Genomic DNA, 27,438 nt, shown 5'->3' with positions numbered 1-27,438 from the left:
AGGTTTAGGGTATCATGCATCCCCCTCCCCATGAAATATCCCGACACAATCAATACCATCCACTCTAAACTGAATTTGAAATGCACTTTAAAGGTCTCATAATACTTCTGAATTTGAAATCACAAGGTTTTATTCCAGTTCAAACGCAAATCTCTAACTAATAACATGCATCTGCATACGCATAATAATGCTTTTCCGCTTCTTCCATCTGCTCTTTTCCTTCATTGCTCTTCATCAGATGACTCATCATCTGTATATGAGCACAAACTCACACGTCAACATAATATACCGCATTAAAAAAAATATGCTTTTTGAGTGAATAAAATAAATATTTGATCAAAATCATTAATAAGATAAATTTTTAATTAATCAATATGTGCGTGCTATGAAATAAAGTTGATATCTTTCTATTTTCTTGAAGTGAATAATAATAATTAAATTTTGGAGTTATAAGTTTGCTGGATACAGAAATTCTAAGATATCAACTAATTAGAAAGAACAAGCAAGTCTATGGAAGTTCAGATCTTTATGAGTTGATCATGAGCTTAAGGACTGACAAGTAATATAAAGAGGTAGTTAGGAACAAAGATTTTTCCTCTTTCCTTTTGGAAAGAATACTAGAATCATAGATTAACATTTTAAGTACAAATTTCAGGTCTGTAACAGAGACTTCGCTGGGAAGAAACTCTGTTTTATTAAAAAAATGGTTAATCAATAGAGTAGATTTTGTAATATTTGTTTCAATTGTATATATTTTTAATGGATCATTATGTTTAAATAAGGAAACCGTGGGAGCAAGATAAATAGTGAAATACCTATGGTTTGGGTGGAAGCGGCTTGCAGGGAGGAAAAGTCCAATTTTGGGCATTCATCTATCTGGACTTCTTGGAGTTCGAGTTTTGGAGCATTTAGCTTGAATCCTTTGCAGAAGTGAGTGAGGGCTGGCAATTTTGAAAGTGTCAATAATTCTAGATGTGGAAGCACAAGTTCTTGCGTACTGGCAGTTGCTTCATCACTTTTATGTGAACAGAGCTCCTCCATTTGTGTTGCCTCTGATACGCCAATGCATTCCTGTGGCGGAAGCATTCCAACATCAACGTACCTGAGAAGGCATTTCAACTTGTTGCAGCGTTTCACTGTTATGCTCCTCAATTGTGGAAAAGGCAACTGCATATAATTCGAGTTGGATACAGTATTCTGAGCTTCTTCCAACGACTCTTGCATGATTTCCTCTACTTCCTCACATTCTGTAATTTCTAGATATTTCAGTTGTGGAAGGCTTCCCCAAACAGACATGGAGAATATACATTTGAGTTTTCCACATCCATGCACTCTTAAAGAATAAAGATACTGGAAGCTCAAACTTTGGGAGGAAGTGAAAGCCGTGCATATAAAACTCAGCTCGCTTAGATTTTGGAACTCTAATTCCTCTAATGTCAACAGGTCTAGATAGAAATATGGAAGTTGATGAAGCGGTTGGTTGCTGTTGTTGGCGTGAGGCTTTGCTTTCTATGCAACACACAAATGGAGCATATTAATGAACTAATAGAGAAAGAAAGCCAAATAAAGACATTTAATGATTCGGCCAATAATAATATAGTGTATACATAATACAAAGTAAAGGCAATTCAAGGCTCTAAGTATGACGTGTTTAAGCAGCGCTAACTTTTTTTATTTTATTGTCGTCCTCCATGCGAAACAAACAAAACCAACACTCGAATACAACTTACCTGTGTAAACGATATAATCCGCATGCTCCCAGTTGCTCCCATAATTGAAGAAAATTTTGGGCAATTATTCATTTTAATTTCTTGGACATTCTCTGCGGATAACTTAAATCCTTTGCATATATCAACAAGACTTGGCAATTTCATTAGCCTTATGTCTGTCAAATTTGGAAGCACAATTTTGTTGACATTGTCATTACTGCTGTTGGCTTCACTCCTATGTTCAAAGAGCTGCTCTAACTCTGCACATTCTGATATCTCTATATTGCATAAATGTGGAAGCAATATGGTGACAGAGGAGGTTGAGAAAAGAGACTTGAGCCTGTTACAGTGCTCCACCCTCAACACTTGTAACTTAGGAAAGCTAGTTTGGAATGATTGGTGATCTTGTTGTGTCAGAATCACCTCCAACTCCTCACAGCTCCGTATCATGAGCGTCTCTAACATTGGGAGGCTTCTTTCGGGGCTGCCCTCACCAAATACGGATTTCAACTTCTTACAATTATATAGGCCCAATTCTTGAAGATGGACAAGGTTCGAAATATGTGAAGGAGCTCCCCATATCAGCCACAGCTCAGGGAGACTTCCTAATTCTAATGCTTCCAGTTTTGAACACAACAGCTGCATATACACAGACCAAACAAACACACATCAACATAATAACACAAGACAAGAAGCCGCTTCCTTTTCCAGATGCCAATCATCAGTACAACATTTTTGCTTTATAAAAATAATTCAAAATTATTGCTCAGCTACGAAACTATATTGCCTATAACTTCAGGCAACATCTCTGTTCTTTTGCATGCTTCAACACCAGTGTCATGTGGTTTACAACAAAATATTATCAAAATAATTTTTGAATTCATCTAATTAATAAATTAATAAACTTACTAATAAATAAATAAAATTTTTAAAAATAAAAAATGAATGGTTCTTTTGATGCATTGGAAAATAGTGGGCAACATTTCTCGAATGTTGGGAAGAAATATTTAAAGGCCACATTTATCTTTTCATTACCTATAAAAATATGGAGTAGCTTTTAAGTGTTGCAATAAAAATAGTTTTATAGGCAACAGTTTTTATGTTGCCTATTTGACGATTTCAATTCAATAGTTGAAATTTGTCGCCTATTCTGTTTTAGGGAATACTTTTAGATCTGTTGTTAAATATTACTATCACCTGTTCATATGTTAGATTACGCAACAATTTCAGAAATGTTGCATAGTCAAGTGTTACTAAAATTAAAAAATGTTCCAGCGTCCCCTTTTCTTCATATTCAATAAAATAATAAGAAATACGACTATAAAAAAAATTTCTAGCTGTCTAGCCTATGCGCGTGCGCACACATATATAAAAATTAGGGTAACAAAAATATAAAAAAAATATTCGAATGTCATTTTTTCCCTTTTAACAAAACTAAAGATATTTAAAACTGCTCATTTTAATTCACATAGAATTTTCATTTGAAATGAAAAAATTGATCAATCAGCTGTTATAAGTTCGCATGGTTTGCTAAAGAAAAAGAAACCAAAATTTAAAAAAAAAAATTTGAACAATCATACTGTATACATATATATATCTATAAAGTATTGGACGGAAGCGTCTACGTTCAAGAAATGTAAAATGTTAAATCCTTTGACAAAATTCATCCTTTGGAAAAAATTATATGTTCAAATTCCTGCTTTTAAATAAAATTAGAATTTTAATATATAATTTTTTTATAAATTTTAATTTAGAATTAAAACTCGATAATTCTACTATTATTTTTCTGCACAATTTCCTATAAAATCCTTACCAAAAAGAGGGAGGGACAGCAATAAGAAAAAATCAAATAGTATTATATGTATTTATGCCATAAAAATATTTAGAAATCATTAAAATGGGTACATATTGTGTATATTCGTTATTAGGATCTTGAATCTCTAATTTTGTTAATCTAAAATGAAGTGAATACAAATATTGCATCATCCTGGGATATAATAATAATTTAAGATTCAAGAAAGAAAAAGAAGGAAAAAAAACTTATCTGCGATTAGATACTTAAGGATTCCAAGAACCAATAAATTGAGCTGCAATAAAGAGAGAAAAAATTCATTTAAAGAAAGGGAAACAATTAGCAAAGATGTGAGTACCTGGCGAAGACAATCATTGGAAAAGGATAAATTGTGACAGAAATCCTTGAGACTTGGCACTTCTCCTAGAATCAAACTCCTTAAATTAGGTAATACATTCTCCGAAAAATCACTCCAATCTATGGCCATTGAAAATAGGCATTTTAACTTGTTGCATCTTTGAACTCGAAGCATTTTCAGATTTTGAAAACATATTTGTGGTGAATGAGGAGAATTCAATGGGCTTTGATGTTGCTCTCCTACCTCTGCACTGGATACTATTTCCTCTAATTCATCACAATCTGATATTTCAAGATATTCCAATGGTGGCATGTGCTTAAGAATTACAGGGGAGAAAATAGTTTTCAAATTGTTGCACCCGCTCATTGTGAATTTTCTAAGATTTTGGAGGCTCAATTTTTCCATGGGACCACTCCAAACAAATTTTAGATCGGGCAGATTCTTCAATTCCAGAGCACTTAAGGAAGACGTTAACTTGCTCTGTGAAGTCCTTTTAGTCAAAACATCCTCTTCAAGTCTAAATATAATGTCTTCCGTACTACAATCATCGACCTTAAGTTTCTCTAAATTGAGAAATGATAGTGGAGCTGAAATCCCACTATTCAATTGATTGTCCTGTGGCAAAGGATTTCACAAATCAAAATAAGATATTCACATTTGGTTCGTGCATCATTTTCATAGATATTATTGAAAAAAAAAATAGCAACAAAAATTCGAACGAAGAATTTAACAGAGGGCACATGAAAATACATACCATATTTCTGGTTGAACCATCGGTGATGTTAACACATGAATATTTCAATTTGGGACATTCCACGCATTGCAATTCTCTCAAAGATGGGCAACTTGAATGAATGTTTTTTGGAAAAATGCTGAGCAAATTTTTCAACTGATATAGTCCAAATGATTTCAAAGCAGGAAGCTTGATCTGAACCTCTTGATGCTCAACTTCATGTTGACCAAAAGCATATTTTAGTTGAGAAGCCCTATAAATGCACACCCTCTCCAACTGCTCAAGGCCTCGTACACAAGAGTTCGAGAATACATATTCCAACTTGTCACAATCAATGATGGTCAAACTTTTCAATTTTGAGAACACCAAATATGCACTATTGTTTGAAGCTGAAATTATTTCATTGTTAGCACCACCACCATCCTCCTCTATTATATTCTTCAGTTCACTACAGCCATTTATATTTAGCTTTTGTAACGATAGCATAGCTCTCACAACACACTTCGGAAATAGCGATGTCAGCGTAGGGCAATGGGATATATGTAGTTCTTGTAATTTTTCAAAGAAGCAAAGCTGAGGGGTACCACACCAAATGACTTTCAAGTTCACTAAAGACTCCAACCTTAAGTTGATTACCTTTGGGAAGAGCCAACTTTCTGTTTCATGAGAAGTTGCATCTACAAGGCATTCTAAATCTAACCAAAACCGGAGCCACAAAGTAGTTAGCTCATTCATCCCTCCTACAACTTGAACAATGTCTGGTACGATATTTTTGTGACCTGCATCACATCTGTGCAAACAAACAAATTCTGCTTGTTGCAAAAGATCCTTAATAAATGGACTTAAAACAGAGATTTTTAACTCTTCAAATGATAAAGCCTTGGAGTGAAAATCCATCAAATTTTGATAATCCATGGTGAATGTAACATCAGTATCACGGTTGATAATTTGAAGTTTATATCTCTTCAATCTAGGAAAAGCAGCATCTTTCAACAAACGTTTGCCAAGTTTTAAAGTTTTTCTGAGTCTCCAAGCATATAATTCCTGTAGTAGTGTGCATCTTGCAATTATCTTAAAACTTTGGTCGCTGATAAAATCTAAATCCAACAACTTCAATTTACTTAACTCTTCCAATCCTTTTGGCAGGTCCTTAAAATGACTATATTTCAAGTCAAGAACTTCGAGTCTTTTGAGGCCTAACATCCATGACAAATCATCACCTAATTGACAGTATTGCAAGCGCAGAGTTCGTAGATTAGTTAGCAAATTCATAGAGCGCGGCAATTGTAACAAATGGAGTGCATCAATGACACTACGTGTAGAGTTAATTTGCATAACCTTGAGTGCCCCAATACCTTTGAAATTTGCTTCTGATAACTCACATTTGCCAATATTATTTAGCAACAAAATCTCCAATTTTGGAGCATCTAATCGTGAAGAAAATTGAGATACTTCATTGCACCAAGAAGTGAATGCATAACAATCTTTTATAGACCCATCTGTTGTCACCTTCATGTCCTTCTGTAGATTCACTATAACATTGTGATTCTCTTCATGTGATATCCACAATGCTACATCTCGAATTGTATCATGCATTCTCAATTGGCCTTTATTTTTCTCAGAACGCATTAGCAGACAAGAATCTACAAGAAGATTTATACATTCACCCACTTTGTTTCTTGCTTCTTTAAGAGACTTTAATTCTTCACACATGCCCAAACCTATCATGATTCTGAACAAATCTTCAGTGTAGATATCTGCATCTTCTGGATATATGCAGCATTTCAAAAACAGTGACTTGGCTTCTTTGATACTCAAATAATCATAACTCAATCGAAGACAAGAAAAAGCATCTCGGACACCACGTTCCACATTGATGGGTTTTGAATCCCTTAATCTTCTTAATGCCTCCTCCCATTCTTCTATGGACTTTCTTTTCAAAGAGGCTCCTACGGCTTGAATTGCAATAGGAAGTCCTTTGCATTCCCTTACAATTCCTTGTGCCACACTACTCAATGATTCATCAATAGTAAGAGTGTGTTTTTGGAACAATGTCCAAGATTCCTCATCAGATAAAAGATGCAAATGAATCTCTCTTTCACAACCCATCGTATTACATACTCGTTGGCTCCGAGTGGTTAGAAGGATCTTGCAACCACGATAATTTTCAAGAGGGATACCGACTTGCTCCAAATCAAACCTAGCCCACACATCATCCAATATTACAAGAATTCTTTCTCCATTGCTCAATCTCATCGATAAACGTCTAGCTCTTCCTTCATCACTTTGTTCTTTGAATTCCAAACCGGACATATCTGCGATCTCATCTTGAATCTTTCTAATATTCAGAGTTAGGGACACAGTTGTCAATATGACTAGATCAAAAAGGTTTGATTTCTTGGCTTCTTTGCCTACTTGTTTTACCAATGTTGTTTTGCCACAGCCCCCCATTCCAACCAGTCCAATCATGCGAACAGCATCATCTTGGAGAGCAGCCAACAATTGATCTGAAGCCCGCTTTGTAGACTGGAAATACACAAACTTTCCAGAAGAAAAGTACTCTACATCTGGTATTGGGACAGGGGTAGAAAAGGGATTAAATTCATTCCTTTCATTGAGATTCTTTGTTGCCTCGATCATCTTTGTCATTTGTCTACACAAACGATATCTCCTCCAAGTAGGACACCTTCCTTGAAAGCACCTATTGCTTTCCTTCATTTGCTGTTCCAATTTCTGCACCTCATCCATATGACTCCTCACTTCAGCTAACCACTTGTCAACAGCATCAACAGGCTTTTCAGTTTTGTTAAGTGCTTGTCGAACACGTGATTCAACTCCATCTCGTGTTGATGCAAGCTTCTGCTTTTCAGTTTCAAGAGTTTTTGTAATGCTGCCTGCACAAAACAAATATTGTCCTTGCCGCACCAAAGGGGCTACCGAATATTCAGCGAGTTTGGCAATAACAGATACGACAATCTCTGCCATTTAAGCTAAAACTACCTGAAAGAAGACAAGCGGATCAAAACCCCTCTTTGTGAGTTGTAGGACTAAATGAGTCGTTGGCAATCTCATGCAGAATCAGATTATAATAGTATAAAAATAATAAAGAAAAATATGCTTGTGTTCATATAAAATTAACAAATGCATGTGTGATTGGATCTCATTACATGAAGACTTTCGACGTGCCTCCCAGAATCTAATAATAGATGCACTTCTTGACCCAAGCACGTATGAACATGTTAGTACCCACAAAAGTGCATATTTGATCTTTTAAGTAGTCTTTATTTTAGTTTTCGAATTATATAAAGTGACTTTTTATTTCTCTAATCATAATGATATTAGTATCATTAACAAAAAAAATTCTACCACTGAAATTTTAAATATAAATAAAACATTCTCAAATACTGATATAATATAACAGTTTATGAATAAAAAAATGATAAGGATTGACATAAAAAATCATCATTTACAACTAATAGTATTAGAGTTTGGAAACAAAAAAAGGAGGTTCATAAAATTAAGAGATTAAACTGAAGACTTGTATAAAATTAAATAATCAAAATACACTTCTGCTTATGATAGAAATATAATGAATTTTTAATTAAAAATTAAAATATGTAATTAATTTATGACAAATAGAATTAATAACATTATATTAAGTTATTCTTCCGTTCTAAATATAAGATCTCTTTTATAGTGTAAATTACTTTACAAAAAAAATTTTATATTTAGGACCAGAGAAGTAATAAATATTTAAAATTTTGATAAATGTTCGATTCCTATGCATGCAAGATATGAATATCTTTGACGCGCATTGCCAATTGACGTAACACATTGCTTCATCCTTTTAAGAAGCAACGGTGACGAAAAGAGAATTATGCCGGTAGTTATCCCACAATTATGAAAATTCAAAACTTTCTCACAATGCTTAAAAAGCCTTCACCAAAGTAGAAACCATTTTAATTCAATTTTTAATTACTTAGGGCGGAAATTTTTATTGTTTTTGAAACTTATACTTTAGTCAAATTTTTTATAGTTTTTGAAATACTTAATTTTTACTAATCTATACAATTTTAAAAAAATATAACTATTAATTTGCTCACTGTAATCCTGTTTTCAATCATCCTTTCTCATGCCAATTTAAAGAATTCCAAACAATTAAGGATGGTAATATTTAAATAAATATTATACATTAAAAAAGTTTTTAATCTAAATGAGTTTTGGGCATTGTTTATGCTAAAAATTGGTTTAAAATATACGACTCAATCGTTAATTAATAATATTCGTAGATTGGAATAATATCTTAGAAAGTACGTATTTTGTGGCTTTAGATTTTAAGAAAGATTTATACAGGCTTCAGAAATAATATAACTTTTAACCCTTAAAATTTTGCCTTATAGTTTATTGAATATAAGAAATTATATAGTTATGGAGTTGTATTAAATTACAAAATCATGAGAACTAAATTGTTTCTAGATTATCAACTATACGAACTAAGTTATTCCAAATCAAAGTTTAAGAAACTGAAATGATAATTAAGAAAAACTTTAAACAGTGTAAACTTTTTCTTTGCGAGAAAAGGAGATCAGATATACATGTACAAACTTTCTAAGAAGGAAGCAGGGATGGGGAAAAAAGTGAGGGTGCTTGTTATTTATCAAGCTCACTCCCGGCATATTTTGCCATTATATGATTGCAATATTATTCATTCCATTAGTACTGTCTTTTAAATCAAACATAACATAGAAAATAAAGAGAAGAAGACTGACTGACACAGATGATGAGTGGAACCGCCTGAAACCAAACACACACAAACACACACACACATCTGAGCTCTAGCTGCAACCTATAACCCAAAACCCATATCACAAATTAAAGTCAGAAAGCAAAACCCAGGTAATTGAAATAACTGTTCAATGCAACTTTGTTAATTTCAACCCACAGAATCTAAAAGCCAATGAAAGCATGCGGAGAATTTTAAGGCAAGCATGGATCGGAGAAAACTCAAAACCGCCTGTAAGATTTGGAAATAAAAATTCAAACTAACCAAGGGATATTGGACGAGTGGCGTTGGACGATGGAGGTTTGAGAGACAGAGAGGCTGATCGACGGCGAATTATGACAGTGTGCCGACGAACAGTTGCGAGCAGTGGTGGACGCAGACTGGAAAAAAAGTGAATGAAAGGAATTAGAAGTGACGAAGAGCTTGAGAGAGAGAGAAGAAGCAGAGGATCGGAAGCCAAGTTGAAGTTGTATGTGTTGAAAGGATTGCCCAAACCTTGTTTTTTGCTTTTGGATGCTAATAATTAGGATCGCTGCTTAGTTTCCTGGTCATTTCCCATCTTCACTTTACTTTGATTTTGGGTCAATGAGTTCTCACTTATAATTTCCTGGTAAAGACATGCCTCTCGTTCCAAATCAATCACTTTAACAAAAGTGCTTTGCTTTTGGATATGTGTTGAATTATTGATGGTTGTGTAGGCCCTTCTTGTCTGCCATTTCAAATTAACAAAGTGATATATTCCAATCTATCTTCACCTTCTCCGTCAAACTATTAATTTGTCCCCATCAATTAACAGGATTTGTAATTTTAAGAGAATCTCACTGCTAATTAAGTGCTTGCCAGCTGGTGTCAACTTCACACATATAGTTTATTTTAATCAACATTGAAAAGGGAAAAAAAAACTGGGGAAAAGATATATATATATATATATATATCTATCTATCTATAGGCCTGCTTGGTTGATGCTCATGACAAATTATGAGAAGATAAACTCAATAATGGAAACAACAGAGACACCTAGGAAGAATATCTCTGTTGAAAGTTGAAAATATGAAAAAGATAAACTCACGGAGGTAACTGTGCTTAATTAAAATCTCCTCAGCTTTAGAAAAGAAAAAGTGCATGTCGGAGCTGGATAATTATGAAGGAAAATTATTGTGGAACATAAGCAATATAATTTAAACATTCAAAAGGACCTCCAACAAATGAATAAAAAATGTGAGGGACATTTGACAATAGTACGAGGTCATAAGGAAAATTGAACTTGCAATCTTCCACTTATTGAGAGTATTCATGTCATTAGGTTATAAGACTATGAGCAAATATTAACTCTTACTATGTTTATATAATTAAACATAGAAATAAATTCTTACAAACCAAGTCGGTGTAAAAGGTGAAAAGGAACTTGGATCCCTTCAGTGCCACAATGAATGTTGAAGAAAAGTGACTTTGCTTTGTGCCTACCCAAAAACCAAACCCTATAAATAAAAGATTTCATGTCTTGGTACGTGAGATTAGGGTGGGTATCTTCAGCAGGTGTGCCATATATGTGTGTGTTTAATTCCATATCATGTCACTATTTCTCCACTGCGAGCACAAAACATCGTCAACGTTTCACTCTGCACACAACGTTTAGATTTTGCTGGTGTATGTAATTCCCAAGAAACTTTTCCTTTTGAATCACGGAACATGTTCAAAATTACTATCAGGCACACCTACATGTTCAAAGTTGGTGTTTTAATATTTTTTTATATTATTTTCGTATTTGTTCTTTATTCTTTATTTTTTCTTTTTTTCGTCACACCCACAAGTACATGTTCGGCTTAAGCAGCAGGGAACTGGCTAAAGTAATTGGCTGCCATTGTAGGCATATGAGGCTCTGTTTCCTATGTTAAAGACAGATGAAGAACATTATTACTCCCTCCGTTCCTTATTATAAGAGACGAATAACCGAATTACGTTGATCAAAAAAACAGTTAAAATTAGTTAAGAACAATTAATGTGTAAAAAGTATAATTTTTTTTCCAAAAATGCCCTCATTAATAAGGAGAGAGAGCATGAAAGAGAACAATAGTAAATTCTTAAAAGAAAGAGAAGTAGGAAGGAGAGAGAGTGTGAGTTGGAAACAATAAATATGGGTAAAATAGGAAATCAACACAAAAAAGTAGAGACAACTTTTAAGTGTCTCTTATATTTAGGAACATGCTATAAGCATCAAATGTCTCTTATAATAAGGAACGGAGGGAGTATCATTTATTAACGCAATAACAGATGGAGGCCACAAACATTTAACAAGGCACCAATAAAAATGATTTGAGCCATAATTTGTTCAGGCAGAAAACACCTCAAAGGCTCTGTTCACAGTGTTCTAGCACTGTGAACAGAAATCCTTGAGATTTGGTGCTTTTTTTTAGAGTTAGTTTTATCAACTTGGGTATGATCCTCTTATCTGAATTACTTTGCCATTCAATTTAAGCCTCGCCTCTAAAAGTTTTCTCTAATGGTGCAGCTCTTGACACATGGAGATGTTGCAACTCAGGAAGATCATCCCAAGCTATAACCACAGAAAATAAGCATTTTAACTGGTTACATCTACTCAAGCTGTTGGTAACTTTGATTGATGATTTCCCCTGAAGTTTCGTTTTTTTTCACTTTTGGGGTCAACGTGTTCTCACATAAAGTCATGCCTCTCGTTCCCGTGATCCTTCCAAATAATTATTATGATCATCTACAGTTATCCACTTTGCTACAGTATTCGTGCCATTCGTTTGGGTAAACAATTAAGAGTAAAAGCCAAGAAACCAGGATAGTAAAAGGACTAGGGACCTACACAGATCAGATACGAAAGCATGAGGGAGCCACTAGCCAAGGCCTTGAGTGGGACACAGCAGCCTCAGTCCCAATTAATTAGGCCCATTCCAAAACCAAAGCCAGTGAGGATGGACATGCACAACCTCATAGACATAACTTCCTAACTAATTAATCATAATGTCTGTATATACCTTCAGGCTTTTCACTTCTTCCATCTGCTCTTTCTTTCAATGTTTTGTCCATTGCAATGGTCATTTTGCACATCAAAAGAAATTGGCATTTCAACCTACATAAACAATTTCCTAACCACAGTTTATATGTTTGATCCATTCGTGTGTGTGTGTATGCATGTAGTAGTAGTAATTAAATAAAGAAATGAGGTGGCAGCTTGATAAACACCTGTGCCTTCCAGAAGCGAGAAGCCAAAATTTGGGCATTTATATACTCGGACATCATGAAGGTATGCAGCATTTAACTTGAATCCTTTCCAGAAGTGAGTGAGGGCGGGCAACTTTGAAAGATACAATTTCTCTAGATTTGGAAGCACAATTTCTTGCATATTGGCTGTTCCTTGATCACTTTTATATGATAAAAGCTCCCCCATTTGTGCTGCCTTTGATACCTCAATGCGCTGTAGTTGTGGAAGCATTCCAACTACAACATTTTTTAGAAGGCATTTCAACTTGTTGCAGCCCCTCACCTCTATTTCCTTTAGTTTTCGAAAAGAAAAGTGCATATTGGGGTTGGTTAGATTCTGATGAGCTTCTTCTCGTTCTTCCATGATTTCCTCTACATCCTCACATTCTGTAATTTTCAAGGATGTCAACTGTGGGAGGCTTCCCCAAACAAACATGGACAAGATACATTTTAGTTTCCCACATCGATGGACTGCTAAAGATTGAAGATATAGGAAGCTCAAGTTTTGAGAGGAAGTAAAAGCTGTGAATATGCAACCTAGTTCACTTAGCTTTTGTAATTCTAATTCCTCTAAAAACAAGTTTTTTGAGAAGGAATATGGAACTTGATCCAGGCATTGGTTGCCTTTGTTGGCATTAGGCTCTACTTCCTTCTGCAGAAAACACAAACGAAGCACATTAATGAGCTAAGAAAGAAAGAAAGCCTAAAGAAGTTTAACTATAAAAGATTACACCAAAATTGTTCTGGCCAATACTTGTTTTGCGTAATACAGAGTAAGGCAATTCAAGGTTCTAAATATTACTTGCTTAAGCACCATTATCTTATCTTATTTTATTGTTGTCCTCAATGTGAAACCAACAAAACCAACATTAAAATACAACTTACTTGTCTTAATATGGAAAGTACATGCTCCCAGTTGCTCCCATAATTGAAGAAAATTTTGGGCAATTCTTTATTAGGATATATCCATTGTTCACTACGGATAACTTGACACCTTTGCAGATATCAACAAGACAAGGCAAATTTGTTAGGCTTATGTCTCTCAAGTTTGGAAGCATGATTTCAGCAATGTTGTCACTACTACTGGCTTCACTACTATGTCTGAAAAGCTCCTCTAACTTTGCACATTCTGATATCCGTATTTTGTATAATTGTGGAAGTTGAGAAAAGGCACTTCAACTTGTTGCAGCCCTGAACATTTAACTCATTCAATTTAGGAAAGAAAGTTTGAAATTTTTTATCCTCTATCATAATTTCCTCCAACTCCTCGCATTTGCTTAACACAAAAGTCTGTAGCATTGATAGACTTCTTCCATGGATGCCCTCATAAGATACAGATTTCTGATTGTTACAATTATAAAGCACCAATATTTGAAGACAAGCAAGGTTGGGAATCTGCAAGGGGGCCATCCATCTCAACCACCGTTCAGAGAGACTTTCTAATGTCAAACTATGAGGTTTTGAGCCAACGAGCTACAAAAAAATGGGCAATGGAACAAGATCAACAGCATTAGTAAAAGAAGCCTTTACTGATACATGTTCAAAAAATTGATAGTGACTACCTAGTTTCTTATAGTTAGTACCTACATACTTTGAACCAGCATACAGAGGAGTTGTTGCTTTCACGATAATGAAAGTTCTAAACTAATAAGCTAAGACAAAATGAATAAGAATATTGATTGATAGCGAGATCCAATAATATTAAAAGAAACTTCAAAATACATCAAACTCTTCATTAGAACTACTAAAATTCAACGGTTTCCACACTAAAAATTGGGCTGCAAAAAAATACAATTAATAAAAAATTAAAGAAACCAAAGTAAGTATAGAAAATGTGTTATACCCGCAAAAGACACTCATTAGAGAGCGATAAACCTTGGTAGAAATCCTTGAGATTGGACACTGTCGTCAGAGCCAGATGCCTCAAGCTGTGTAAGAACTTCTTTTCTGCATTGTTTTGCCATTCTGGCTTGGCCTCACCTCTAAAAAGTTGTTCTAGTTCACAAGCTCCTGATACATATAGACGTCGAAGCTCAGGAAGATCATCCCAAGGTACGGCGACAGAAAACAACATTTTAACTTGTTGCATTCCATGATTTGAAGGCTTTTCAAATTTGGAAAGCACACTTGTGGGGTGTGAGATGAGTTCTGATGCTGTTCTCCAATTTCTGTATGTGAAATTATTTCCTCTAATTCCTCACAATCCCATATAAATAGTGTTTCTAATAGCTGCATGTGTTTAAGAATCACAGGGGAAAAAATAGCTTTGGCATTGTTATGCCTGACCACATCGGACTCCTTAAGATTTTGGAGGCTTAGAGTTTGAGATGGACGAATGCAAATGAACTTTGGTTCAAATAAATTCTCCAAATTCCGAGTTTCCAGGCATGAGGTTATCTTGTTACGGATAACTGTTTCTGTGAGAACAACCCATTCGAGTAGAAATAGAGTGTCTTCCGTGGCAGAATCTTTAACTTCAAGTTTCTCTAAATTGAGAAATGATATCGGAGTTGAAGCCTCACTACAACAATGATTGTCCTAAAGCATGAGTAAATTTTAGTGAATCAAAACATAGAATAAGATAGCAACCTTGTTTATACATTAATTCATAATTCATAAATATAATAAAAGTAAACGTAAAACACTTTCAAAATAATACTATAGAGCATATGGAAATACATACCATATTCATATTTGAACCAACCATGATGTTACAGCATGAAGCTGTGAATTTGGGGCATCTTCGCCAATACAATGCCCTTAGAGAAGGGCAACTTGATTGATAGTTTTTGGGGAAAATGCTCAGCAAATTTTTCAAGCCTTCGAATCTGATTGATTTCAAAACTGGAAGCTCGGTCTGGATTTGATTGTGTTCATCTTCATAATGACCAAAAGCATATTTTAGTTGAGGAGTATGCGTAACAGATACCTTCTCCAGCTGTACAAGGCTTTGAACACGAGTTCAAGAATATATATTCCAGCTCATCACAGTCATAGATGGTCAAAGATTTCAATTGTGAGAACACCAAATCAGAATCATTTGAACGTGGAATAATTTTGTTGTTAATACTAGTACCATCTACTTCTATTATATTCTTCAATTCATGACAATGTTGTATATTCAGCTTTTGTAGCAACCACAAAGCTCTAACAACACATTTTGGAAAGAGCGACTTCAATTTGGGGCAATGGAATATTTCAAGCTCTTGTAATTTGTCTGGGGGACCATGCCAAACTCGTTTTAAATTGCTCAGAAATTCCAATCTTAACTTAGTTAACTTTGGGAACCAAGCTTCTGCTTGCAACAAATCAACCTGATGGGAAGTTGCGTTTGTGTCTATCATGCATTCCAAATTTGAACAAAAAGAAAGTGACAAGCTCCTCAACTCATCCATCCCTCCTACAACTTCAATGATGTTTGGTACAATATTTTTGCAACCTCCACAAAGTCTTTCCAAGCTAGCAACTTCTGCTCGGTGTAAAAGATCCTTAATAACTGGACGTGAAATGGAGATATTTAAATTTTCCGAGTGAAAAGCTTTTGAACTAAAATTGAATGGAGCATTGCTGTCAAGATGTATAGCAGCTCCAGTGCTCCCAATTTTAACTATATACCTCTGTAATCTTGGAAATGTGGCATTATTTAAAAAAGATTTACCAGGTTGTAGTTTTATTCTCCTTAGTTGGATTCTAGAAGCGTATGACTCCTCTAGTTGTATGCATCTTTCTATTACCTTGAAACTTTGCTCTTTGATTTCACACCCTGACAAATCCAACAACTTCAACTCCTTCAAATCTTCTAATCGTTTTGGCAACTCCCCAAACGAACTACCTTTCAGGTCAAAAATCTCAAGTCTTTTAAGTCATACAACCCATGACAAATCATCACAAAAATCCCATTTTTGCAAGCGAAGAGTTCAAAGATTAGGTAACAATTTCATAGGCTTTGGACATAAAGTAAATAATTAGACCGATGAAGAAGATCCAGAGACAATACCCATACCTTGAGTTCCTCAATACATCCAAAAGCTACTTCTGACAATTCAAATGAACTTTGAATTATTAGCAGTAGAATCTCAAGATTTGAAACATCAAGTTGTTGAGGAATCCGAGATGTTTCATGGCACCAAGAAGTGAATGTGTAACAATCTTTTATAGATTTGTATGCTAGGGTATTCATATCTTCCTGAGGATTTATCACAATAGTATGATCCTCTTTGGATGACATCCACAATGCCACATGGCGTATTATGTCATGCATTCTCAAGCAGTTTTTCTTTTTCTCAAAGCCCATCAACAAACAAGAATCTATGAGATTGTTTATACATGCATTCACTTTGTTACTTGCCTTTTCAACTGATCCCACTTCATCCCAAAGGCCTAAACCTACTGCAATTTTGAACAAATCTTCAATGAGAATATCTTCATCTTCTGGATACATGCAGCACATCAAGAAGATTAACTTGGCTTCATTACTCTTCAAATAATCATAACTTAATTGAAGACATGCAAAAGCATCCCTGACACCTTCTACATCAACTGGTTTTGAATCCCCCAATCTTCTTAATGCATCCATCCAATCTTCAATGGACTTTCCTTTCAAAGAAGTTGCTACAGCTTCAATAGCAATGAGAAGTCCTTTACATTCCCTTACAAATTTTTGTGCCATGTTATCTAATGATTTGTTAGCCATACGTGCATGCTTTTGGAACAAAACCCACGATTCCTCTTTAGATAACAGATGCAAAGGAATCTTCCTTCCACACTCCATTATATTGCATACTTGTTGGCGAGTGGTGAGAAGAAACTTGCACCTCAATCGATAATCTTCAAAAGGAATACCGATATCCTTCAAATCGATCTTAGCCCATACATCATCCAAAATCATGAGAATCCTTTCCCACTATTTAATCTCATTGACAAACGTCTTGCTCTTCCCGGCTCACTCTCTTCATTGAATTTCAAGTCTAGCAAGTCTGCAATTTCACCTTGAATTTTTCTCACATCTGGAGTTTGGGACACTATTGCAAATATAACTCGATCAAAAAGCTTTAACTCCTTGGCTTTCTTGCCTCCTTCTTGTACCAACGTTGTTTTACCAGAGCCCCCCATTCCTTACAATCCAATCATGTGGATATCGTCATCTTGGAGAGCGGCTAACAATTGATCTGAAGCCAACTTGGTGGACTGGACTGGAAATACACAAAATCTCCAGAAGAAAAATATTCTATATCTGGAAGTGAAGCAAGGACAGAAAATGGACTAAATTCACTCCTTTCAATAAGAGTTCTTGTTGTTACCATCATTTTTTCCATCTGTCTACATAAACGATACCTCTTCCAGCAAGAACACCTCCCTTGAAAGCAGTTTCTGCCTTCCTTCATTTGCTGCTCCAGCTTCAGCACCTCATCCATATGATTTTTCACTTCACCCAACCACTTTTCTACTGCATCATCAATTCTTTCAGTTCTACTAAGCGTTTCTTGAACACGTTTCTGCACTACATCTTGAGCAGAGGCCAACCTTTGTCTCTCAGTTTCAAGAGTCTTTGTGATTCAGTTTGCATGGAATAAATATTGCCCTTGACGTACCGCTGGATCAAGCAAGTATTCTGCTAGTTTCGCAATAACAGATATTGCGATCTCTGCCATTCGAGCCAACACAACCTGAAGAAGTAGCTTTAATCCATCTATATATATGAGCTCTAGTACTAATTGAGTTATTTTTAATCTCTGACCGTATCAAATCTACACATTAGATATTTGCTATGATGAAAAAAACAACATCAATATACGTTTAAATAGAATCGATAAATAAGCATCATGCAGTCCATTCACGTCCAGGATAAAATATTAGGGCAAAAGAAAATATGTCATGTTTCGTAGGATAATACCACGGCAATATTTGTTTCAGTAAGCATGCAGATACAATGATATAAATCTAATTCTAGATACAGGTCTACAATAAATATACCAAAAAAAAAACAAAAATCAAAACAGGATCCTGTAGAGACATTTTAAATCCATAATACCAAGTAATTACTTTAAATTAAAAAACATGTTCGTAAGAAGCTTCTCAAAAGCAATATCTGTAGCTTGGCAGAGGCAGCACCAAATGTTCCTATCAGTAGCATTATGGGATCATAATTAGATCTAATTAACTCTGTATCACAGGATTTAAGAAAAATTAAATCTTCTAGTTGTAACAAGCCTATGATTAAGCAGTGACAATAAGGTACGGATGCAAAACGAAAAAGGGTACTATGAAAACCACATAAGCAGTAGTGAAAGTACGTAGATAGCAAACATTAATTGCAAAGAGTTCTACATTTGATTTTAACGAAATGAATGGATATATAGGTACGTACCTTAAAGCAGGAGATGCAGAGGAAGGTGAAGTGTGAAGGATGATTGATAAAGGCTAAAGGAAGCAAAGGCTTAGTTGCGTAACAATATGCCTTTTTCTTTTTATATATATAGATGTATAGATTAAATTTGACTCAAGACTGAAACCAAAGAGTAATCAGTAAGTAACAACTCGGAAATTAAATATTGATACAAGATTCATCCAGTAGTTGAAAACTAGAGAATGCTGGAATTTAATTATAAAATAGGAACAATATGAAAAGACACTATGTTTTATGGCTGTAATCAAAAGACAACATGCTTTTTACGTTCCTTAATCGACACATTGGCTGTTCCCCTTGTGTAATTTCCATTGTGCTTCGTCTTTCCTTATTCGTATCAACAATGTTAAATACTTTCTGCATATATATGTAGCCCCTCAGGACTTGTAGCTGCTGCAGGGGAGATACAGGCAGGGAAATTTCCCAAAAAAATGATAGTTAAAGTTTCAAACCCAAAAGGCGATGCGAATTTGTAAAATTTCGAATAATCAAGTCATAGTCAGCGACTTGGAATTTTAAAATATTGGTGAATTTATAATGTTTCTCTTTTTTTTTGTCTTTTTTTTTTTTGAAACAAACCTCAAGTCACCCATGCTGGCAACTTTTTTTCTGGGGGGATTTTTTTTAACCTTCATAGCATGAGTAACAATTCTTTTAAAAATACACAAGGTTAGCCACTCGCTAGTTTCTCCAAATTCAAAAACCTATTATCTAAAGTGGTTAATAGTATTAATAAAATTGTGAATATCTTTATAAGAATTGTTAATCACGTAATGAATATTAAAAAAAATCTTAATTTAAAAATCTAAAAAACACAAAATAAATGAAGTTATTGGAGTTATAAATATCATTGTAAGAGTTTTTGATCATACTATGAATGTTGAAAAAAAAATAAAAGGAAAACATTGTGAATTCACCAATATGTTAAAATCACATAAATTTGCCAATATGTTAAAATTCTAATTTAGCCATCACGGCTAATTTGAAATTTCTCAATTTTAGGTCGTCTTTTAATATTTTTGAAATTAAACTATTATTTTCTAAAATTTACCGAACCAAATATGGTGTGAGTGGGCTCCATCCGACAAGTAGGGTCACCCACGTCTATGTCTTAAGTTGTATCATTTGATGTGGGTTTATATGCTAAGAATATCATTCAGTTGGGGCAAGACTGGATAAATTAGTCTCAATATCGGAGAAACTTTTATAGGAATGACTTCGCAAACAAGCCGAAGCTTGCTGGTAACAGCTTATAGTAATTCGATTGCCTTCCATCACAAGAGTCACAAGATTTAAGTTCATAAACACTTGTAAAAGAGTCTAAGGATTCATTGATATATTGATGATGATAGCTAGATGAACAGTGATGACTAATTTTATTGGGCTGCGTGTAAAAGTGTGTTTTAAATGTTAAAATTCATTTCGAAGTCTGCGACTTTTTCCTTCCCGATGATTTTTCTCTTTAGATGTGTTGCCAATTCTCTATCCTATTTCTCTGTTTTTTTCCCTCCTTTTCCTCAATTTCTTATCGCCCTTTCACTCTTTTCCGCATCAGGTATCAGGTATGCATCTCCTCTCTACCTCAATTTCTTTTCATCTCTTTTGTCTCTCTAGCTATGGCTTCATTGTCTTCCTTGTTCTTCATCTATATTTGGTTACCTTCCAACTGTTTTTTTTTTTTGGATTAAATTCTTTGCCTTCCAACTTTGTTCTTGAGATACCTAGCAAATCCCACATGGAGATTATGTCTTTTGGCTTGTGGTAAGTTGTTTTCCCTTCCGCCTTATTCCCTTGGTGATTCAGATCAGAATAAATGTTATTCATGCGTTTATTTTTTTGATGGAAGTGAGGTGTTAAAAATTTTAATCTTATATTTTCCTTCTATGATTTCTTTTATTCCTTTTTCTTCCACATTCTCTTTTCTTAGTTTCAAGGATCAAACATAAAGATCCTTTGACTACATATTTTCAGGAAGCTGATTCAAGGATGTGAGAGTTTGATCAAGAGGTCTCTATCTACTTTGTAGTTATATTCTCATGTGCATATACTCTTCATGAGTTGCTTCAAACATCTTATTTTGGTATTTATTTTCGTTTCACCCAATTTTAACGCTTACTATTTCTCCACCTATTTTTATTCAAAGTGGTTTGCTATCATGCAGAACTTGAGGTGTCCTACTTACTAAATTTATTCAAAGATGGATTTTCTATTGGAAAATGTAACACGGTCAGCATCATGATACTCAAGAGTTTCGCATGTCAGGCATTTATATTGCTTCTTGCTACTACTGGAATTTAATTTAATTCTCACTGATGATGCTGATTGTTGATTTTTGCCCCCACAATTCACCAGTCATCACGGAAAGAAAAAAGGTTTGCTTGAAGATGCACACCAAGTGCTTGAGAAAACGACCAAGAGATATTCAATAGTGGTAGACCAGAGGACACATGAACTGATGAACTTTTGCTGACATATAAATTACATTTGAGACCTGGTTCTTGAATTAGGCCCTGCGGTGTTTTGTCGGAATTTGTTGAGGTATTCTAAACATCAAGAGCAAACTCACTCATTGATTGTTATCCATGTCTTTCTCTTTTTGTTATTAGAACAAGCTTTCTTCTCTTTTTTTCGTTATTACATGTCTTACTCTTTTTATTATTTCTGTAGAATGGAAACTTATTTGCAGTTTATATGATTGGATTTTACGTCCTAGCTCTCATATAGTTTATTTGAGATCTGTCCTTATATTCTTATTTTGTTATTTTACTTTATGGATTAAGTTACATGTTCTATGGCAAGTCAATTTCTGCCATATTTTTGAAGAATTTTGCAACTGAACACCAATTCTATCCAAAACGAGGTATACTTTAGTTTTCAGTTGGTCATCTTGACTAACAATTAGGATATCATGATATTTTAACATAATAACTAACATGGTATGCTTTAGTATTCAATTGATCATCTTGATTGCTAATCATTTCATTCTCAAGATATATAGCAGATAATGCAATAGTATTAATAGAAATCATATTACTTGCTGTCAAAATAGTGGGATTAAAACACATTACTCTTAGTCTGTACCCTGAGTTACTGCTTCTGAATGTAAAGAGTGTAGAGATATCTTATTTTCATGCTTACAACATTAACCAAGTCTTAAATTAAGCATATACTTTATCTGCCATTGTACATGGAACTGTCAAGGATACCATTTGAAAGGATACTGACAGAAGTTAACCATCTTGTGTTCTATAAAGTTGCTTATCAGTATTTTAAATTGCAGTAAAAGGTGCAAAAAGAAGCTTGGAGGGTTAGACAAAGTTAAGGTAAGTTACTCTATTTTTATGGTAAATCTATTGGGTTTCTTGTTTATCTAACATATTTTCGTGTTATTGTCCAGATCTTTATTTTATGAACTTACAAAGTAAGATGGTTGGCAGAAGTTTCTTGAAAGGGGGTCAACTTTGGGAATACAGAAGTTCTGGTATTTTCAAGGGCAGAAAATCAATAGACTTATCTTGCAGGATTTGCTTAGCTCTGAAAATCTTGTGATGTGTTGCAGGTTTGGACAAGTTGTGAATCATCATAAGGATTTAATACATATTAACACTTTTGTTCTTCCTTTTATTGAGTTATTTTAGTTAGTAAAAATGATTTGATACTGTTTCGTGCAACTGTATAAAAACAGGGCCATATGCTAAAGACGTTATATTTTCATTTATTTTATTTTATCTTTTTTTTTTTTGCTATCCATTTATTTTATTTTATCTGCTATTGTTGTCCAGGAAAAATGTGATTTTCCACTATTAACTTGGATTGGTATTATAATAAATGCAAAATATTGAACCTTAATGATTCAAAAATTATAGGCATTAACTTGAGCAATGTAGAACCTTGTGAAGATGAAGAATGCAGTGGTGGTATTGCTCAGTATTTCACATTAGCTTGAATTTTTTTTTTATGACAAAACGGTTATAAGGGATGTTGTGTCAAAAATATGATAAATGAATATTGTAGTTTGATTAGTCTTGTAGCTCATCTGTTTTTTTTTTTTTTGGTAATGATAAAGTTTAGGTAAGTTGAGTCCCGGGGGCTCACCAGGGCCAAGGTATGCCTCAAAGCTCAGAGAGCATTTATAGAGGTACTTACAGATCGCCCACCAATAAGGTCCCCACATCGGCAGCGGGATTCGAACTCACGACCTTATGGGTTATGAGCTGACTACTTACCAACTAGACCAACTCTTATTGGTAGCTCATCTGTTAATATAGTTACTCACTTGCATTGTGGGTTGAGGCCAGGGCATTTTAGAATTTCTTTCTTTATGTCATGGGCCGATAATGTAACCCATTGATTATTATGGATAAAATAATCTCACATTGAATTATTTTATAAAATAATTTAAGATATTTTTACATGTTTTTTTCAAATGATTTTTATATTTTTAAGCTTTTTTTTTTATTTTTAACCTAAGATATAATTATCAACGTTGTTTATAGGGAATTGTTTTAGAATGTTAGCACTTCATATTAAGCTGCATTTTTTATTTGTTTCATGTAATAAAGGCTTGTCATTTTTTTGTTTGATGCTGTTTGTTTTGCAAGGCAAGGGATTTTGTTTTGTGCACATTGTTTAGATTAACTAATTTATTTTTGAAATGATGTGACACATGATGAATATATTGTAGTGAATGCTTGCCATGCATGGCACAGAGAGTAAATCCTATTTAAAACTCAATAGCTAAATCTTTATTCACTGCAAGTCAATCGCTATAGTTTTTAGCCATTTGAAATTTTAGTCTATTTAGTTTTCTTAAATGTAGTTGAGTGAGAATCCGAATCAGATTAGCCAGATAATAATATTAAAAATATACTTATATATATAGTTGAATGAAAATTATAAGGGCAAAAAGCCTGATTTTTCATTTTTCTTAAGTTAACTTAATAGTAATTGTTTGAAATTCAATAATTAAAGAAAGCTATCTTTTGCTTCCATTGGTAAACAGCTAGAATACTGTCTCTATTTTAAGTTTTGTTCCAACATCAGTGAGAAATATGCACTTGTTTGTATCAAAATTTATTTGGTAGAGCACGCACCTCTGCTTGAGTCAAACAATGATATAAAGGATAAATGGATTAATAAGGGCTAAAAACTTAATGTTCCCAAGATGTCGGCCTTAACTATGTCGCAAATTAAAGTATAAGGAAGTGTGGTTATCCTTTATAAATAGTACTCCTCCGGTTCTTAATATAAGACCTATTTAACTAATTTGATTAGATTAAAAAAGTTAGGTAAGTTAGTTAATTATAAGATATATGACAAATTTTTCTTAAAACATCATAATCATCTTTCTTAATACCCCATCTCCCTCTTCTACTTGATTATAGTTGAGGAAGTATCCATAAAGGTAACTTAGAGAAAATTAGTAAATATGAGAAATGGGTCTTATATTTAGGACTAAAACTAACTCAACAATTAGGTCCTATATTAATGACCGGAGGAGTATTACCTAACAAAATTGTATAAATAGATATGGACATCCTATGTTACTATGTATCATAAGGACTAAAGAATTTGTCATGGATTTAATCTTTTTTTTTTTATTGCTTTTCTGTCATTTTCTTGTTATTTATTATTTATGATGGACTGTTCTTGTTCAACTCCAAACCCTTTCAACCCCAGCTTCCATTGGTAGGTAGGCCACACCCTTTCATACATTACATTGCAGATTTTGTATCATATCATATTATTAATGACTTATCAACAATATATCTTGCTACAAATTCGGTTTTAAATGACAATGCTACCCCATTCAAATTTTACAATACTCATGTTGATTGATTAAACAAAATTATGACATACCATTTCATTCTATCGTCAGTGCTTATTCCTATTAAGCTTACTGCAAAATTTTGCATGCAAACAAAATTTTCAATAAATCAACACTTATGCCATCTCCAATCTCCACACAAATTTGCTATAGATTAAATTTCATCAAAGCAGGAAAAAAAGGGTGAAAATACAAAAAATTAAATAAAAATACCAACAAAAAAAACTTTACTTGCATAAGGTGGAAGATCGGAGGAGACACGCTGGAAAAGTACTTGAGAACGAGAGAGATGATTTCAAGAAAAAGATGTAATAAGAAGGAAAAGAGTTGCGGATCAGAATTTGAACAAACATGTACATATAATCGATGTGCGATAAAAGCTGCTTCAACAAGAGATACATATCAAGTGGCTTGATATTAATGCATCTATCTACTTCGTCACCTAATAACATCAAAGGCTTTCCATAATTTTCTACGTTCTCAAATTAATAATGTACTCTTCTAGTTATATTTATAAGTACTCGCAACATGTTTTTCCAGAATCAATAATACCTTGAACCTTATTAATTTTGTCTTAAAATTTAATAATTTTTCAACTTCACCTTACTTATATACACTCTATCTGAAAATATAAAGAATTTAATGACGTAATTTATAAATAAATAGAATCAAAATAGATTTCTTTTTTTTTCCTTACAAATAAAATTAGAGTTAAGCGTATATGGTGCATAAGGTATGTATGTACAATGTGCTGCTTCATGAGTAGTTATTGCCTCTTTGATAATGGTTCTGTCTTCTGGTTTCAGTGTTTCATTACACAGGCAGATACTAGCCTCTGGCATATTTGCTGGGTTCATACTTATTATAAATTAAAGTACATATGTACATTATCAGTTGTTTTCTTAAATAAGACATTAACAACCTGAAACACACACACCTACACGAGTGAAGAGATTTTGGATTCTGATGATGAGATGTTTAGTAGGTAAAAAAAATATATTAATTAAAACTGATGCTAAATACAAAAATTTATGTTTGTGATATGAAGAACAAAATAGATGTATGTGAATTAATGAGGGAGGGATGCATTCACACACACACACATAAATTTTAAAGGCTTCCTTATGCAATTCTCCCACCAGAAAATGAGGTGATCCAATGTTTCAGTCTCTCTCTAGTTAAGCCCAACCACCTTAATTGTTTTCTACTGGGTTTTCGTGCTATCTTAAGTATCATATTTATTTCTTGTCTCTGGTTCAACATCTGATGGGTGTGTTTGCTCCAAGATTTTGCATTGTTACTCATGATCTCTTGTTAGTGTAAAAGAACCATCGTCGACAAAGTAAGATATACATCATTTGATTATTAATGATGCCTAAGAGTTTGTTGAACTTAGCTAATTAGTAACAGCTCATAGTCATTTGATCTCCAAGACTCCCTCCTTCACAATATTTATGATCAACGAGTGAGGGGGATTCACATATGATCAACCACAATAAGGTTTAGGGTCTCATCCCCATGAAATGTCCCAAAATCAATACCATCCATCTTGTAATACTCTGAATACAATACAAAACACATTCATATTTATGAATCACAGCACTGGCAAATTCCCCACTTTTGCCATATACGCTTTATTAAAGGCCTCAGTAGCTTTGATTTTCAAATCACAAGGTCTTGCCGTCCAAGCAAAACTCTCTAACGAGTTAAGAACATGCATCAGCATACGCATAATATAATTCTTTCCGCTGCTAGCTTCCATCTGCTATTTTCCTTTATTGCTCTCCATCACATGACTCATCTGTATCTGAACACAAATTCATACCTCAACTTACATGTTTTCCCATCCAAAGCTTTAAACATATTTAGCGTAACAAATAATGCATATCAGCACAATTACGTCAGGAATTTAAGATTACAGCCAGCATACTCAGAACCTTTCTAAATTTAGAATTCCAAGCGACATCTAAAGTATGCATAATTTTGAAGGGTAACATAGTACACAACATCAAAACCAAAAGAGGAATGGTTTTGAGCGAATAACATTGTTCACTTTTTTTAAAAAAAAAAAACCTGTTTTATTTTTAAAAACATGGTTAATCAATAGGGTAAATTTTGTAATATTTGACCATTGGTATATATTTTTAATGTACTATTATGTGTAAATAAGGAAATTGTGGGAGCAAGATAAATAGCGAAATACCTGTGCTTTGGGTGGTAGCGGCTTGCTGGGAGGAGAAGTCCAATTTTGGACATTCATTTATTTGGACTTGTTTGAGTTGTGGAGCATTTAGCTTGAGTCCTTTGCAGAAGTGAGTGAGGCTAGGCAATCTTGAAAGTCTCAATATTTCCAGATTTGGAAGCACAAGTTCTTGCGTACTGGCACTGGCTTCATCACTGCTATGTGAAAAGAGCTCCTCCGTTCGTGCAGCCTCTGATAACTCAATGAGTTGTAGTTGTGGAAGCATTCCAACTACAACGTTCTTTAGAAGGCATTTCAACTTGTTGCAGCGTTTCACTGTTATGCGCCTCAATTCTGGAAAAGGCAACTGCATGTTTTTCCATCGCAGAAAAAGAGCGGAGAAGGACGAATGAAAGGAGA

General features: G+C 34.0%; 1 protein-coding gene and 2 long non-coding RNA genes across 5 annotated transcripts; 2 read left to right on the top strand and 1 right to left on the bottom strand.

Annotated features, from left to right (window-relative positions):
• Positions 1-70: 70 nt before the first annotated feature.
• On the bottom strand, positions 71-27,438 carry LOC114716044 (uncharacterized). Of its 3 annotated transcripts, none has more exons than XR_003737586.1 (2): positions 816-940; positions 71-250 (listed from the first exon to the last, which is right to left on the bottom strand). XR_003737586.1 is itself a non-coding variant. In XM_028900990.1 (2 exons), exons 1-2 carry the CDS (start codon positions 27,389-27,391, stop codon positions 222-224), a joined length of 381 nt encoding a protein of 126 aa, XP_028756823.1. In that variant the 5' UTR covers positions 27,392-27,438; the 3' UTR covers positions 71-221. The 3 variants fall into 3 exon arrangements, 2 of the variants coding, with proteins under 2 accessions (XP_028756823.1, XP_028756815.1); XM_028900990.1 differs by lacking the exon at positions 816-940 and adding an exon at positions 27,040-27,438; XM_028900982.1 differs by lacking the exons at positions 71-250; positions 816-940 and adding exons at positions 26,565-26,643; positions 27,040-27,438.
• LOC114716067 (uncharacterized) lies at positions 20,943-21,493 on the top strand. Its single transcript, XR_003737588.1, has 3 exons — positions 20,943-21,016; positions 21,171-21,266; positions 21,362-21,493. It is a non-coding gene; the product is annotated as an uncharacterized LOC114716067 (long non-coding RNA).
• On the top strand, positions 22,133-22,750 carry LOC114716061 (uncharacterized). Its single transcript, XR_003737587.1, has 2 exons — positions 22,133-22,332; positions 22,407-22,750. It is a non-coding gene; the product is annotated as an uncharacterized LOC114716061 (long non-coding RNA).

Source organism: Neltuma alba, unplaced genomic scaffold (assembly GCF_004799145.2).
Source record: "Neltuma alba isolate B1F8T4 unplaced genomic scaffold, ASM479914v2 tig00002049_pilon, whole genome shotgun sequence".
Classification (NCBI taxonomy): Eukaryota; Viridiplantae; Streptophyta; class Magnoliopsida; order Fabales; family Fabaceae; genus Neltuma; species Neltuma alba.
This window is presented reverse-complemented; position numbering and strand designations above follow the sequence as displayed.

Excerpts from the sequence above, each read along its gene's own strand:
- LOC114716044 (XM_028900982.1), bottom strand. The coding sequence starts at position 27,391 with ATGCAGTTGCCTTTTCCAGAATTGAGGCGCATAACAGTGAAACGCTGC. Across the intron at positions 26,644-27,039 it reads CGCTACCACCCAAAGCACAG|ATACAGATGAGTCATGTGAT; the intron begins GTATTTCGCTAT and ends ATTTGTGTTCAG.